The sequence below is a fragment of the Oncorhynchus nerka genome, linkage group LG2 (genome assembly GCF_034236695.1).
Source record: "Oncorhynchus nerka isolate Pitt River linkage group LG2, Oner_Uvic_2.0, whole genome shotgun sequence".
Taxonomy (NCBI): domain Eukaryota; kingdom Metazoa; phylum Chordata; class Actinopteri; order Salmoniformes; family Salmonidae; genus Oncorhynchus; species Oncorhynchus nerka.
Genome location: NC_088397.1, coordinates 29,201,902 through 29,213,903, shown reverse-complemented (window position 1 = coordinate 29,213,903; position 12,002 = coordinate 29,201,902). Strand labels below are relative to the sequence as shown.

Sequence of the window (12,002 nt, the reverse complement as noted above, 5' to 3'; positions counted from 1 at the left end):
CATAGAGAGCCTATTAGCCTGGTCAGCAGGGGGTCGTACCACTTCAGACCACGGCGGGATCAGAAGCCACTACCCACCCTCGGTAATCCGTCTTAAAGAGCCACAGGGTCGTGGGGAAAGGGCTTTAATCTGGAGGAGAGCAACCAGAGAGGAATTTGCTTAGTCAGAGTAGCTCGAGGACTCCCAAAGGACTCATTCTTCTCCTCAGACAAAAGGTTTGTGCTGGATGAGAGAGCGAGAGAGCGAGAGAGAGAGAGAGAGAGAGAGACTGGGCTAGAACACAGTAACATACAAGTCAATGTATTGCTGTAGGGGCCTGCAGGATAGTCCGTGTGCAGTTAGAATAGCATACTCAGAGAGTTGTGAGAGCCTGTGTTTTCTGTTAAAGCTGGCATGCAGGGCTCGTGGTGTGGGTGTGTCAGAGCGGGACCTCCTGCCCGGTGAGCACAAGGGGGAGACCGTGGCATGACCCCCTCGCCCCCTCCGCTCCTCCTAGCCTCTCCATCTCACCAGTACAGATCAGGACCATGCAGAGTAGCGGGGGGCTGGTGGTTGGGGATGGGAGGTGAGGGGGAAGGGAAGAAGAAAGGAGAGTAAGATCGGGGTACTTCTCATCTCTGCGGAGGTCATTTGCGTGAGCGGTAAGCCCAGGGTCTGTCTCGGACTAATTTCCATAGCATTGTTTTGGTAATCCTACTGCTATTTGAGGGTAGACTCCTGACATCATTGCACCTCACCTTATGCCCAGCAGGATCAATGAACAAGTGCTAGGGGGAGATGGGAGGAGAGGGCCATAAGACCCACCACACCATCCTGGCCTCGCGTGAGAGGATACGGGCCGAGAGGAGGAGGAGAAATAGGAAACAGGGAGAGCAGAGGGGAGGGGTGGACAGAGTCAGGGAGAGGTTAGTTGGAGGGAGGATGAGGCCCAACTTAAACTCATCAAGGAGAAGAAGAAAGAAATGAATTCCAATTACCGTTCTCGTAAACCTTGTGCACCATTTTTATCTCATCTTTGAATTGTTGACGTAATCACTACAGAGGACGCAGAGCGGAGGACACAGTGTCCAGTTACATTACAGTACTTTGGTGTTTTATCCCTTCCTTGCATGTCCTCTATAATCTTCAATGACTTCCGTCTCCCCTCAAGGCCCCCTCAGCCTTGTACAAAGGGTGTGTCCCAAATGACACCCTATCCCCTGTATAAGTGCACTACTTTTGCCACAGCCCTATAAACCTCTTGTCAAAATCAGTGTGCTAAATTGGGAATAGGGTGCCATTCAGGACGCGGTCCAAGTCTCATCCGGGGGTCATCGGTTCCCTCCTAAACATCATGTTCGTATTATATGAGGGTTTTATTACATACAGCATGTTGTATTCTATCTGACTCTAGTAGAAGGATAATGAACAAGTTAATTGAATCCTTTTTGCTTTTCCTCGTTTTGCTGAAGTTCTGTGAACTCTAATTACATTCGCCCTCGAGCATTCAGCTGTTATAGAAAGTAAAGGAGAGGCATGTGCATTAATGATAATGTTCTCTTTTTTTTCTCCCCGTTCTTGTTTTATAAATCAGACAATATTCAACATGACATTGTTCATTATAATAATGCCTGTCGTCTCGATCTCAAACACACAAGTCCTTGCACGGTTCTTGTTGTCGTTTGAATCTGTTAGCTAGTAGGCCACGAAATCTTAGGGGGCTACCGTTTGTCTCAGGAAAAAGCCATTTCTTCCTGTGAGAATGTCTTGCGTCGACATTCACTCATGTGCAACGTTATCTCCACAAAGATTGCACTGGAGACCGACTTTGAGCGGGAGACACAGCCCCATCAATATTCCAGTAGGAGATTCAAGCTGTCACACAAATCAAGCTCAAAGAATTCTGCTTTTGCTGGTTTGACAGTTGCATGTCCCAGTGAATTGACACACATACAGTAGTTTCATTAGTTCATCCTGGTCGTCTGTGCTGTAATCTCTCGTGACACACTGTTAGCTGACCAGCGTATGCAATATTTGTTTCTGGTTCCGTGATCATTCGTAACCTAGTAGTAGCAAGTCCAGACCTTCATTACATAAACAGAAGGTATGTTCCCGAACCAGAACTAAATCTTCCGTGCTGGCCATTTAAATGAGAGACTAGGTCATTTGTACTGCTGTAGTAGTGTTCTATTCAACTACAGCCCTTCAACTACAGCCCTTCATTACATAAACAGAAGGTTCCTAACCTGAAGGTCCAGTGTGTTCCTAACCTGAAGGTCCAGTGTGTTCCTAACCTGAAGGTCCAGTGTGTTCCTAACCTGAAGGTCCAGTGTGTTCCTAACCTGAAGGTCCAGTGTGTTCCTAACCTGAAGGTCCAGTGTGTTCCTAACCTGAAGGTCCAGTGTGTTCCTAACCTGAAGGTCCAGTGTGTTCCTAACCTGAAGGTCCAGTGTGTTCCTAACCTGAAGGACCAGTGTGTTCCTAACCTGCAGCTTAAGCAGAAATCCACAGGGCAGGCGGGAATTTCTAAATAGCATCCCAGTGCACCTAGTGCACCTCAACTCCTAGTAATTACTCAAAGCCAATTAGCTCTACGTCCTGACGTTTTAACAGGGACAGAAGAAGAAGTTCCCTTTCATTAGCTCCATGACACTCATCACTGTCAGTGGAGGGACTGGTGTGTTACCGTGGAAACAGGCCGCGGAGAAGGAACAGAACATAACATAGCTCTCTAAGTATCTTCTCCGATGCTTCCTGTCCTGTCCTGTCATGTCACACAAAGAGCTCAGAGCGAGCCTGACACTGACATGTCACATGTCGGTTACTTACTATGAATATAAATAAGTCTTTCTGCCCCCCCAGCGAACCGTGAGACCTGCGTGCACTGCTGTTCTGAATTGTTTGTTATCAAGGTGTACCACGCATCTACGTGATGGAGATAGATGGATGGTTCTACTGTAGTGTAGTGTGTGGATGTGCGTGTGTGTTTCATTGTAAATTAGTGTAGTTCTACACTATCCCTCTGGGGCTCTTGCAGGCAGGGGAGGAGGAGCGTCTGAAAGTTTTATCAGTCCAAAAGTCCACATTCAAAGGCTTCCCTGGCTTTTCTAATTAGCAATTTGATGAGCAGGGTCATGGCCTGCTGGGTTATGGCTGGGGATGACAGGGGATCCTGTATGTTTACAGTGTGATCAAAGGGCCTCCAGCCAGCCTAGCGAGGGACAGAGAGACAGGCTCAAAGACAGGCTCAGCCATTAAGACTGGGCTCTCTCTCTCCATATTCTGCTCTCTTTCTCTCTCTCTCTCTCTCTCTCTCTCTCTCTCTCTCTCTCTCTGTCTTTGTGTGTGTGTCTCTCTCTCTCTCTCTCTCTGTCTTTGTGTGTGTGTCTCTCTCTCTCTCTCTCTCTGTCTTTGTGTGTGTGTGTGTCTCTCTCTCTCTCTCTCTCTCTCTCTGTCTTTGTGTGTGTGTGTGTGTCTCTCTCTCTCTCTCTCTCTCTGTCTTTGTGTGTGTGTGTCTCTCTCTCTCCTTTCTAGAGGTGACTGTTGTAAATAATGCTGATTGCGTGCGACGGGGAGAAACGAAACAGGCACTGTTTCAGGCACAGACACTGAGAAACAGGCACTGTTTCAGGCACAGACACTGAGAAACAGGCACTGTTTCAGGCACAGACACTGAGAAACAGGCACTGTTTCAGGCACAGACACTGAGAGACAGGCACTGTTTCAGGCACAGACACTGAGAGACAGGCACTGTTTCAGGCACAGACACTGAGAAACAGGCACTGTTTCAGGCACAGACACTGAGAAACAGGCACTGTTTCAGGCACAGACACTGAGAAACAGGCACCGTTTCAGGCACAGACACTGAGAAACAGGCACCGTTTCAGGCACAGACACTGAGAAACAGGCACTGTTTCAGGCACAGACACTGAGAAACAGGCACTGAGAAGTGAGCACACGTGATATCATCTTCATTGTCACAAAGGCAGCAGAGGAATATGTTATGCATTTGAACGGGAGAGCGAGGAGAGAGTCCTAGTCTCTCTCTAGTCTAGACTGCTGTGGTTGGCTACGGAAGATTGTTTGAAGCATTCACTCTCTCCTGACACTCCTCAGCTCTCTTTACAGCATACAAATGAATAACACCCCACTGTAGTATACAAACAGATAGAAATAGCAAGCCTGACTGACCCAGAGCTTGATTACATTTTTAAACGGTTCAGTTTTACAGGGTTATTTTGCTCATTCAACCTCTCACTGGAGGTGGAACGACTGTGAACCAAATGCTATTCCTCTAATGTGAGTCTGCACGATTTGACAATAAACAATCATTCAAACCTACTAGTTTTCTATTTTATTATTTGGCATACTTTTATCCATCGATGAAGAGGACATGCTTAGTGTTTGCCATGTGTATCCTGGGTTGAAGTTATAATAGTCATTTCTGTCTATATATCTCTCTCTGACTTCCCAAACTGTAAAAAAAATAATAATAATACAGATTGAGGTACATGTATTTATGTGTTTAAAATTGAAATGTTTCTGTTTGCGATCTAAATCCTGTAAACTACATGACTATGATGCAATAAAGGGAAGATGGCACATCAGAATTGCATTTGACGCTACATCACTTATGACATCACAAACGAGTCAGTTCCGGGGAATTTAAACACGTGACAGCTGTTCATTCACCTGTCAATCTGTGCTCTTGAGCTAGCTTCGATAACGTGTGAATTAGGTCCAAAATCTCCAAAAATGAATTCTTTGTCTGTTGATGACCTCCACCAAAACGTACCCTGAGGAAGAGTGGGGTGGGAAACATCTTCATCAGGAACCTGGATAAGAAGTCTATAACAAACAAAAACCTGTACGAGACCTTCTCAGCATTTGGAGACATCTACTCTAGCAAGGTAGTTTGTGACGAGAATGGCCATTCCAAGGGTTATGGTTATATTGAATACAAGACACAAGAGGCTGCTGATAGAGCCATCGAGAAATTAAATGGCATGTTAATGGGATAACGAAAAAGTGTTTATCGAGCGCTTTAAGTCACGCAAAGAGCGAGAGGAGGTACTTGAAGCCAAGGCCAGAGAGTTCAACAACGTGTTTGTCAAGAATCTTGGCAGAGACATGAACGATGAGAAACTGATGGAGCTTTTTGGAAAATATGGACCAACAGTTAGTGTCAAGGTTATGAAAGACGATAAGGGGAAGTCGAGTGGGTTCGGTTTTGTTTGCTTCGAGGGGCATGAGGATGCACAGAGAGCCGTGAACGAGATGAGCAGGAAGGAGCTAAACGGGAGGCCGATATATGTAGGCCGTGCCCAGAAGAAAGCAGAGCGCCAGACGTTGCTGAAACTCAAGTTTGGGCAGAAGAAGCCTGACCCCAAGGCCAAATACAGAGGTGTAAATCTCTTTGTAAAGAACCTGGATGATGCCTTTAATGATCACCGTTTAAGGAAGGTGTTTTCTGCATTCGGAAAACAATCATCAGCGCCAAGGTGATGACGGAGAGCGGCCGGAGGCAAAGGCTTTTGTTTCCCTCTCCTCCCCCGAGGCTGTGATGGAGATGAATGGCCGTATCGTGGGCACCAAGCCGCTTTACGTGGCCTTGGGCCATCGCCCCCATCATCCTGCCGGTGCAGATGCAGCCACTGCCATGAGCAAGCCTCAGTACAAGTATAAGTGATAGAATTAAATGTGCCTTAAATAAATACTTAAAGCACAGTACCATAAAGTGTACCAGCAATCAATATGCTCATCATTCATCTGAGTGTGAGCTCTATTGTTGTCTGAGCAGTTTGATTGTTGATGTCTGGGAAATCCTATATGTGGAACATACAGCCAGCTTCTCATTCATGAACAAACGTGACTGAAGCAAGTTTTGTTGTGCTCGTGAATCTCTACACCAGACCTGGGTTCAATTAGTATCCATTTTCTTTCAAATACTTTCATCTTTTCGATGTCCTCTGTCTGTGGTGTCAGATGTGCAGGATTTACACTTTGCACTTTTGAAACTATTCCATTGGTACCAGACAAACTTGAGAGGTTGAGAGCTTCAAGTGCACAAACACGAGTAATATTTAAATACTACTATTTTATTTTAGTAATATAATAGTATACTTTTAGTATTTACTAATAGTATTTTCTACTCCTATTATAAGGTAACCTGCCTAAATGGCTACTGGTAGCACTCACGTCTGCAGCCATGAAATGCTTTGAAAGGCTGGTCATGGCTCACATCAACACCATTATCCCAGAAATCCTAGATTCACTTCAATTTGCATACTGCCCCAACAGATCCACCTGGACAAAAGGAACACCTATGTGAAGATGCTATTCAGTGAATACTGCCCATGTTCAACACCATAGTGCCCTCAAAGCTAATAACTAAGCTAAGGACCCTGGGACTAAACACCTCCCTCTGCAACTGGATCCTGGACTTCCTGACGGGCTGCCCCCAGGTGGTAAGGGTATGTAACAACACATCCGCCACACTGATCCTCAACACAGGGACCCCTCAGGGGTGCGTGCTCAGTCCCCTCCTGTACTCTCTGTTCACTCATGACTGCACGGCCAGGCACGACTCCAAAACCATCATTATGTTTGCCGATGACACAACAGTGTCATAGGCCTGATCAACGACAACAATGACATAGCCTATAGGGAGGAGGGCAGACACCTGACCGTGTGGTGCAAGGACAACAACCTCTCCTTCAACGTGATCAAGACAAAGGAGATGATTGTGGACTACAGGAAAAGGAGGACCGAGCATGCCCCCATTCTCATCAACGGGGCTGTAGTGGAGCAGGTTGAGAGCTTCATGTTCCTTCAAGTTACTTGGCGTCCACATCATCAAACTAACATGGTCCAAGCACACCAAGACAGTTGTGAGGAGGGCACGACAAAACCTATTCCCCCTCAGGAGACTGAAAAGATTTGGCATGGGTCCTCAGATCCTCAAAAGGTTTTACAGCTGCACCATCGAGAGCATCCTGACGGGTTGCCTGGTATGGCAACTGCTCGGCCTCCGACCACAAGGCACTACAGAGGGTAGTGCGTACGACCCAGTACATCACCAGGGCCAAGCTTCCTGCCATCCAGGACCTCTATGCCAGGTGGTGTCAGAGGAAGGCCCTAAAAATGGTCAAATACTCCAGCCACCCTAGTCATAGACTGCTACCACACGGCAAGCGGTACCGGAGCGCCAAGTCTAGGTCCAAGAGGCTTCTAAACAGCTTCTACCCCCAAGCCATAAGATTCCTGAACATCTAATCAAATGGCTACCCATACTATTTGCATTGCCCCCACGCTACTCTCTGTTAGTATCTATGCATAGTCACTTTAATAACTCTACATACATGTACATATTACCTCAATTAACTCGACACCGGTACCCCCGCACATTGACTCTGTCCCGGTACCCACTGTAAATAGCCCCACTATTGTTATTTTACTGCTGCTCTCTAATGATTTGCTATTCTTATCTCTTACTTTTTTTTAGGTATTTTCTTAAAACTGCATTGTTTAAGGGCTTGTAAGTAAGCATTTCACTGTAAGGTCTACACCTGTTGTATTCAGCGCATGTGACAAATAAAATTTGATTTGATACTGTCGTCTCACGTTGTTATCCTCCCAAGTCTCGTTCATTACTCGGCTATTGGTTTCCGAACAAATACTGTATGAGAAAGCCTGGACCAACCAGCTCTTTGTTTTTTCTCCCCAGGCCCTGACCCTCCAAGGCCGTCTGAAGTTCCTGCATGGCCAGAACTGCCGGCTGGATGACGGCTGTACCGTGCCCCCCCAGCTGGCCCTGTTTGCCATCGCTACCCCCCTCCAACCTCCATCCATCCTGGAGATTAGGACCAAGAACATGATCTTCAGGACCAAACACAAGCTGGACTTCACCCCCATGGCCTGCGATGCCAAGTACGCCCACACTATTCAGTCTTACTTCACATTATGATGGGATGTTGTTAAAGTTCCACCGGTTATAGCTGGTTGAATTAACATCATTAGAACCCCTTTTAAAAACAGAATTAGTTGTATTCTGGTTGTAATGAGGTCATTTCAACCAGTTTTGCCTGTGGGGGTGTTGCTAGGGTGTTTGTTACTGTGAAGAGCAATTTCTTGTCATATGGCTATAATATGTTTGAAGTAGTGGTAATTCAAACATGTTTTCACTGCCATTGATGTCCTATTGTATAATAGACTTGCAATGATTATTCTGTCCATATTCTGTCTCTAATAAAAAAACAACTAAAAAGTGTTTTAAGTGAGAATAGTCTGAAGCCGAAAAGGAAAGGAAATTCACAAGCACCACAATGCCTATTCCGCCCATGCTCTACTAAGGTTTTCCAGCACACAGCTTTGACCTACTACAATAGCTATGCTGGGATTGTACTTCAAACTATGTGTAGGCAGATTGAATAGGATTCAAACTTTCTCAAACAGCCTAATTCATGCTCTTAGAGGAGGTGCTTCCACAATAATGTGATTTGTACCACATGCAAGGTCAAGTATTTTATTCTTCACACACCACAGTGAGAAGTTCTCATTACGCTACCTTTTCATGCTTTTGAGCTGTTTCGTCTTGTAGTAATGTGGTGCATGCCTGTATTTGCTAAAAGCTTTATTTTAGCAAAACATGTCTTTAAAAATAAATTATCATAATAACATCCTTTTTTAGGTGTAGGTGGTCAACATAACAATAGGTGGTGCGTGTGTAGCCGATGCGAAATGGCTAGCTAGTTAGCGGTGGTGCGCGCTGGTAGCGTTTCAATCGTTGACGTCACTCGCTCTGAGACCTTGAAGTAGTGGTTCCCCCTTGCTCTGCAAGGGCCGCGGCTTTTGTGGAGCGATGGGTAACGATGCTTCGAGGGTGACTGTGGACGTGTGCAGAGAGTCCCTGGTTCGCGCCCAAGTATGGGCGAGGGGACGGACTAAAGTTATACTGTTACACTTGCGTTGGACAAAGTAGCTCAGATAGTTAGAGCCTGTCTGCATGCCTGATTTCTGTAACCGTTAGCTTACCTATGTAATATTGACATAAGCTCAGAACCAATTGTGTTTCAAATAAGTTATGTTTGTACTTGTATTTATTTTTGCAATAAAGATGGTGAAGCAACAATAATACAAATTTACAACAGACCTAGGTCAAAAAATACATACAGCCAAATGATACATAGTTTGAGGTACAATATCAACATAGCTACTGTAGTTGGTGAAAGCTGTGTGCTGGAAAGCCTTGGTAGAGCATGGGTGCTCGTGAATTTGCTTTTTTTTGTGGCTTCAGACCAATGCCTATTTATTCTCACTTAAAAATATATATTTTTTAATTTGATTTCCATGTTCTTTACACTGGAAGGTGATTATGCAACATTATTATACAAACATAATTAAGCAATAAGACCCGAGGGGGGGTGGTATATGGCCAATATACCACAGCTAAGGGCTGTTATTTCGCACAACATAATGCGAAGTGCCTGGATATAGCCCTTAGCTGTGATATATTGGTCATATACAACAAACCCCTGAGGTGCCTTATAGCTAGCTATTATAAACTGGTTACCAACGTAATTAGAAGAGTAAAAATAAACCGGTGGTATATGGCGTTCAGCCAATCAGCATTCAGGGCTCAACCACCCAGTTTATAATACAGCATAACACATGCTCTCCTTATTTATTGATAAGATCCCAGTTTATACTCCTACTTATCATTGCTCAAAGCAAATTGGCAAGAGTAAGGAAACAAAGACTCAAGCAAATATTTACTATGCGATTACACAATGTAGTGGGCTAGATGACTACAGGAGCACAAAATATGGATGAGCTGTTCTCAATGGAAGGGTTCTGAAAAATTATTTCTCGCCAAAGCGAGGTGTGACCGTGAATATATCATAGTCATCCACCTCGGTGGAAATAACTAGGGACACATAAAGGGGACAGCCCTGGTGCGTCAGACGCGAGCTGATCAGGAGGTCGTCATCCAAATGTTCCCAGGACAACAGTGGTCTACACTGACATCACACAGTGGAGGAGTTGGATGTTTCAGTGGGAGTAGGACATCAACAAGCGCATAGAGATGGCCCGGCGCTCTGTCAGCCAGCTGGTGTTTGCATTTCTCTGTTACAGGCCATGCCCACAATCGGCCATTTTGTCATAAATCACAATGTCCCTGGGCAGTACCGTAGGGCAGGGTTTCCCAAACTTGGTCCTGGGCCCCCCCTGTTTTTTGCCCAGGCACTACACAGCTAATTCAAATAATCAAAGCTTGATGGTGAGTTGGTTATTTGAATCATCTGTGTAGTGCTTAGGCAAAAACCAAGGGAGGCATGGTGTGCATCTCACGAATGAGTGCAACAACCTCCTCCTTGAGAGTGAGAGCTGATCTCTCCTCTGTTCTAGCAAGACCACCTAATAAATGTAAATAAGTGTGTGTGACGGGAGGGGGCTGTCAAAACTATAAATGAAGAATGGTCTAGATATGTCCTAATTCATTTGCAATATGTACGATATGTTAGCTAGGTGGCTAACGTTTTCTAGGATAGGGATTAAGGTTAGGAGTGAGGTTAAAGGGTTAATGTTAGGAGTTATGTTAAAGGGTTTTAAGGTTATGGGAAGGGTTAGCTTACATGCTAAGTAGTTGCAAAGTAGCTAAAAAGTAGTAAGCTCTTAGCTAAAATTGTCCATGATGAGACTTAAACTATGTTTGAGTTGCTAGACATCCTTGTTATACGCCCATCCTTCCACCCTCGAGACTTTTCCTATTTCTGAAGTAAATCTCTATTTGTGATGGCATGTTATAGAAGGATCCAGACACTTTTTTTGTGATTTGGTTTGTTTTTTGGGTACATGCCATTTACATGAAAAATAGAGATTTAGGTACAGTCTCCTTTAAGTAACCTTCTGTCTGATGTAACCATACCAAACGTAACATTAACATACTTATTTCAGTGTGCCGGATTTACGTTTACTATGTTACGTATAGTCTATGAGACTGACTGGCACACAGCAATTCACTAAGCAAGCAATGATTATGATGTTGTTTTAACCTGGTGCAGCACCCTCACTACGTTTTACTTGTGGATGGCGATTTGAGATTTTCTGTGAACACACAGAAAAGTAATTTGACACTATGTGCACGCATTTTGGATCATAAATGTCAAGACGGCAAGAGAGACAGTTTATGCCGGAGCAGGAATGTATTCGACAAGTGTTATGAAACAGCGATGCTGTCAGTCTGTCTGGTAAGCATGCACAACCGAGGTTCGTGTGTGTTTGTTGGGGTTCAACCATTTACTACATGCGGTTCAACATAACTCACTCCCTGTTTCTTAACAAATCAATTTGTTTTCTTGGCTATGTTTTGTGGTCTTGGTTGTTCTTAGTCGAGGAAATGCAGCGTAACTAACTAACTGCAGGGTTTAATCCTGTCTGAAATATGGCTACCTCGTTACCGTAACTTGGTCTGTACAATGCAAATGAATGTGATTAGAGTGGCAGTTTTCCCAACGTTTGGCGGTTTTAAACTAAACTATATAGTTAAAGTTAGTTATGATATATTGTGGCGCGTGAACTGACCGTACACATTATCTAATGTTAGTCTTACGTTGGCTAAGGTTACTTAGCTAGATAACTTTAAATTGGCTGCCAAGGACAATCCGCTAGTTTATTTCTGATCCAATTGCACGCAAGTGATTAGGTCAGAAGTTTACACATGGTGACTTTAGCCTTGTGAAAACCCCTACTTGGCAAGATGTAGCTAGCTAGCTTTCATCACTTGTTGGTTAGCTAACTTACCTTGCCAACGTTAGCTCTCGTCTGACTGGTATAATGTAACGTTAGCTAGCTATCTAGTCAAAACAAAACTACATTCATTGGCTAGCTACCTATATTTGCCTGTTGGTTAGCTAGTTCGCGTTCAGCGGACTGGTGTTAGCTAGCTACAGAGGCTAGCTGTTGTACTTTGTACAAGTAACTTTAGCTAATCAAAATATCCGTTTGCATTCATTGATTAACCT

General features: G+C 44.5%; 1 protein-coding gene and 1 pseudogene across 1 annotated transcript in view; both read left to right on the top strand.

Moving 5' to 3' along the window:
* The window catches only part of LOC115144638 (aryl hydrocarbon receptor-like), a 90,450-nt gene that overhangs the window by 63,815 nt on the left and 14,633 nt on the right, over positions 1–12,002 (top strand). The window contains 1 exon segment of the mRNA XM_065025713.1: positions 7,706–7,908. Within this exon segment, the coding sequence (XP_064881785.1) occupies positions 7,706–7,908 (203 nt within the window).
* LOC115131909 (polyadenylate-binding protein 1-like) lies at positions 4,770–5,668 on the top strand (annotated as a pseudogene).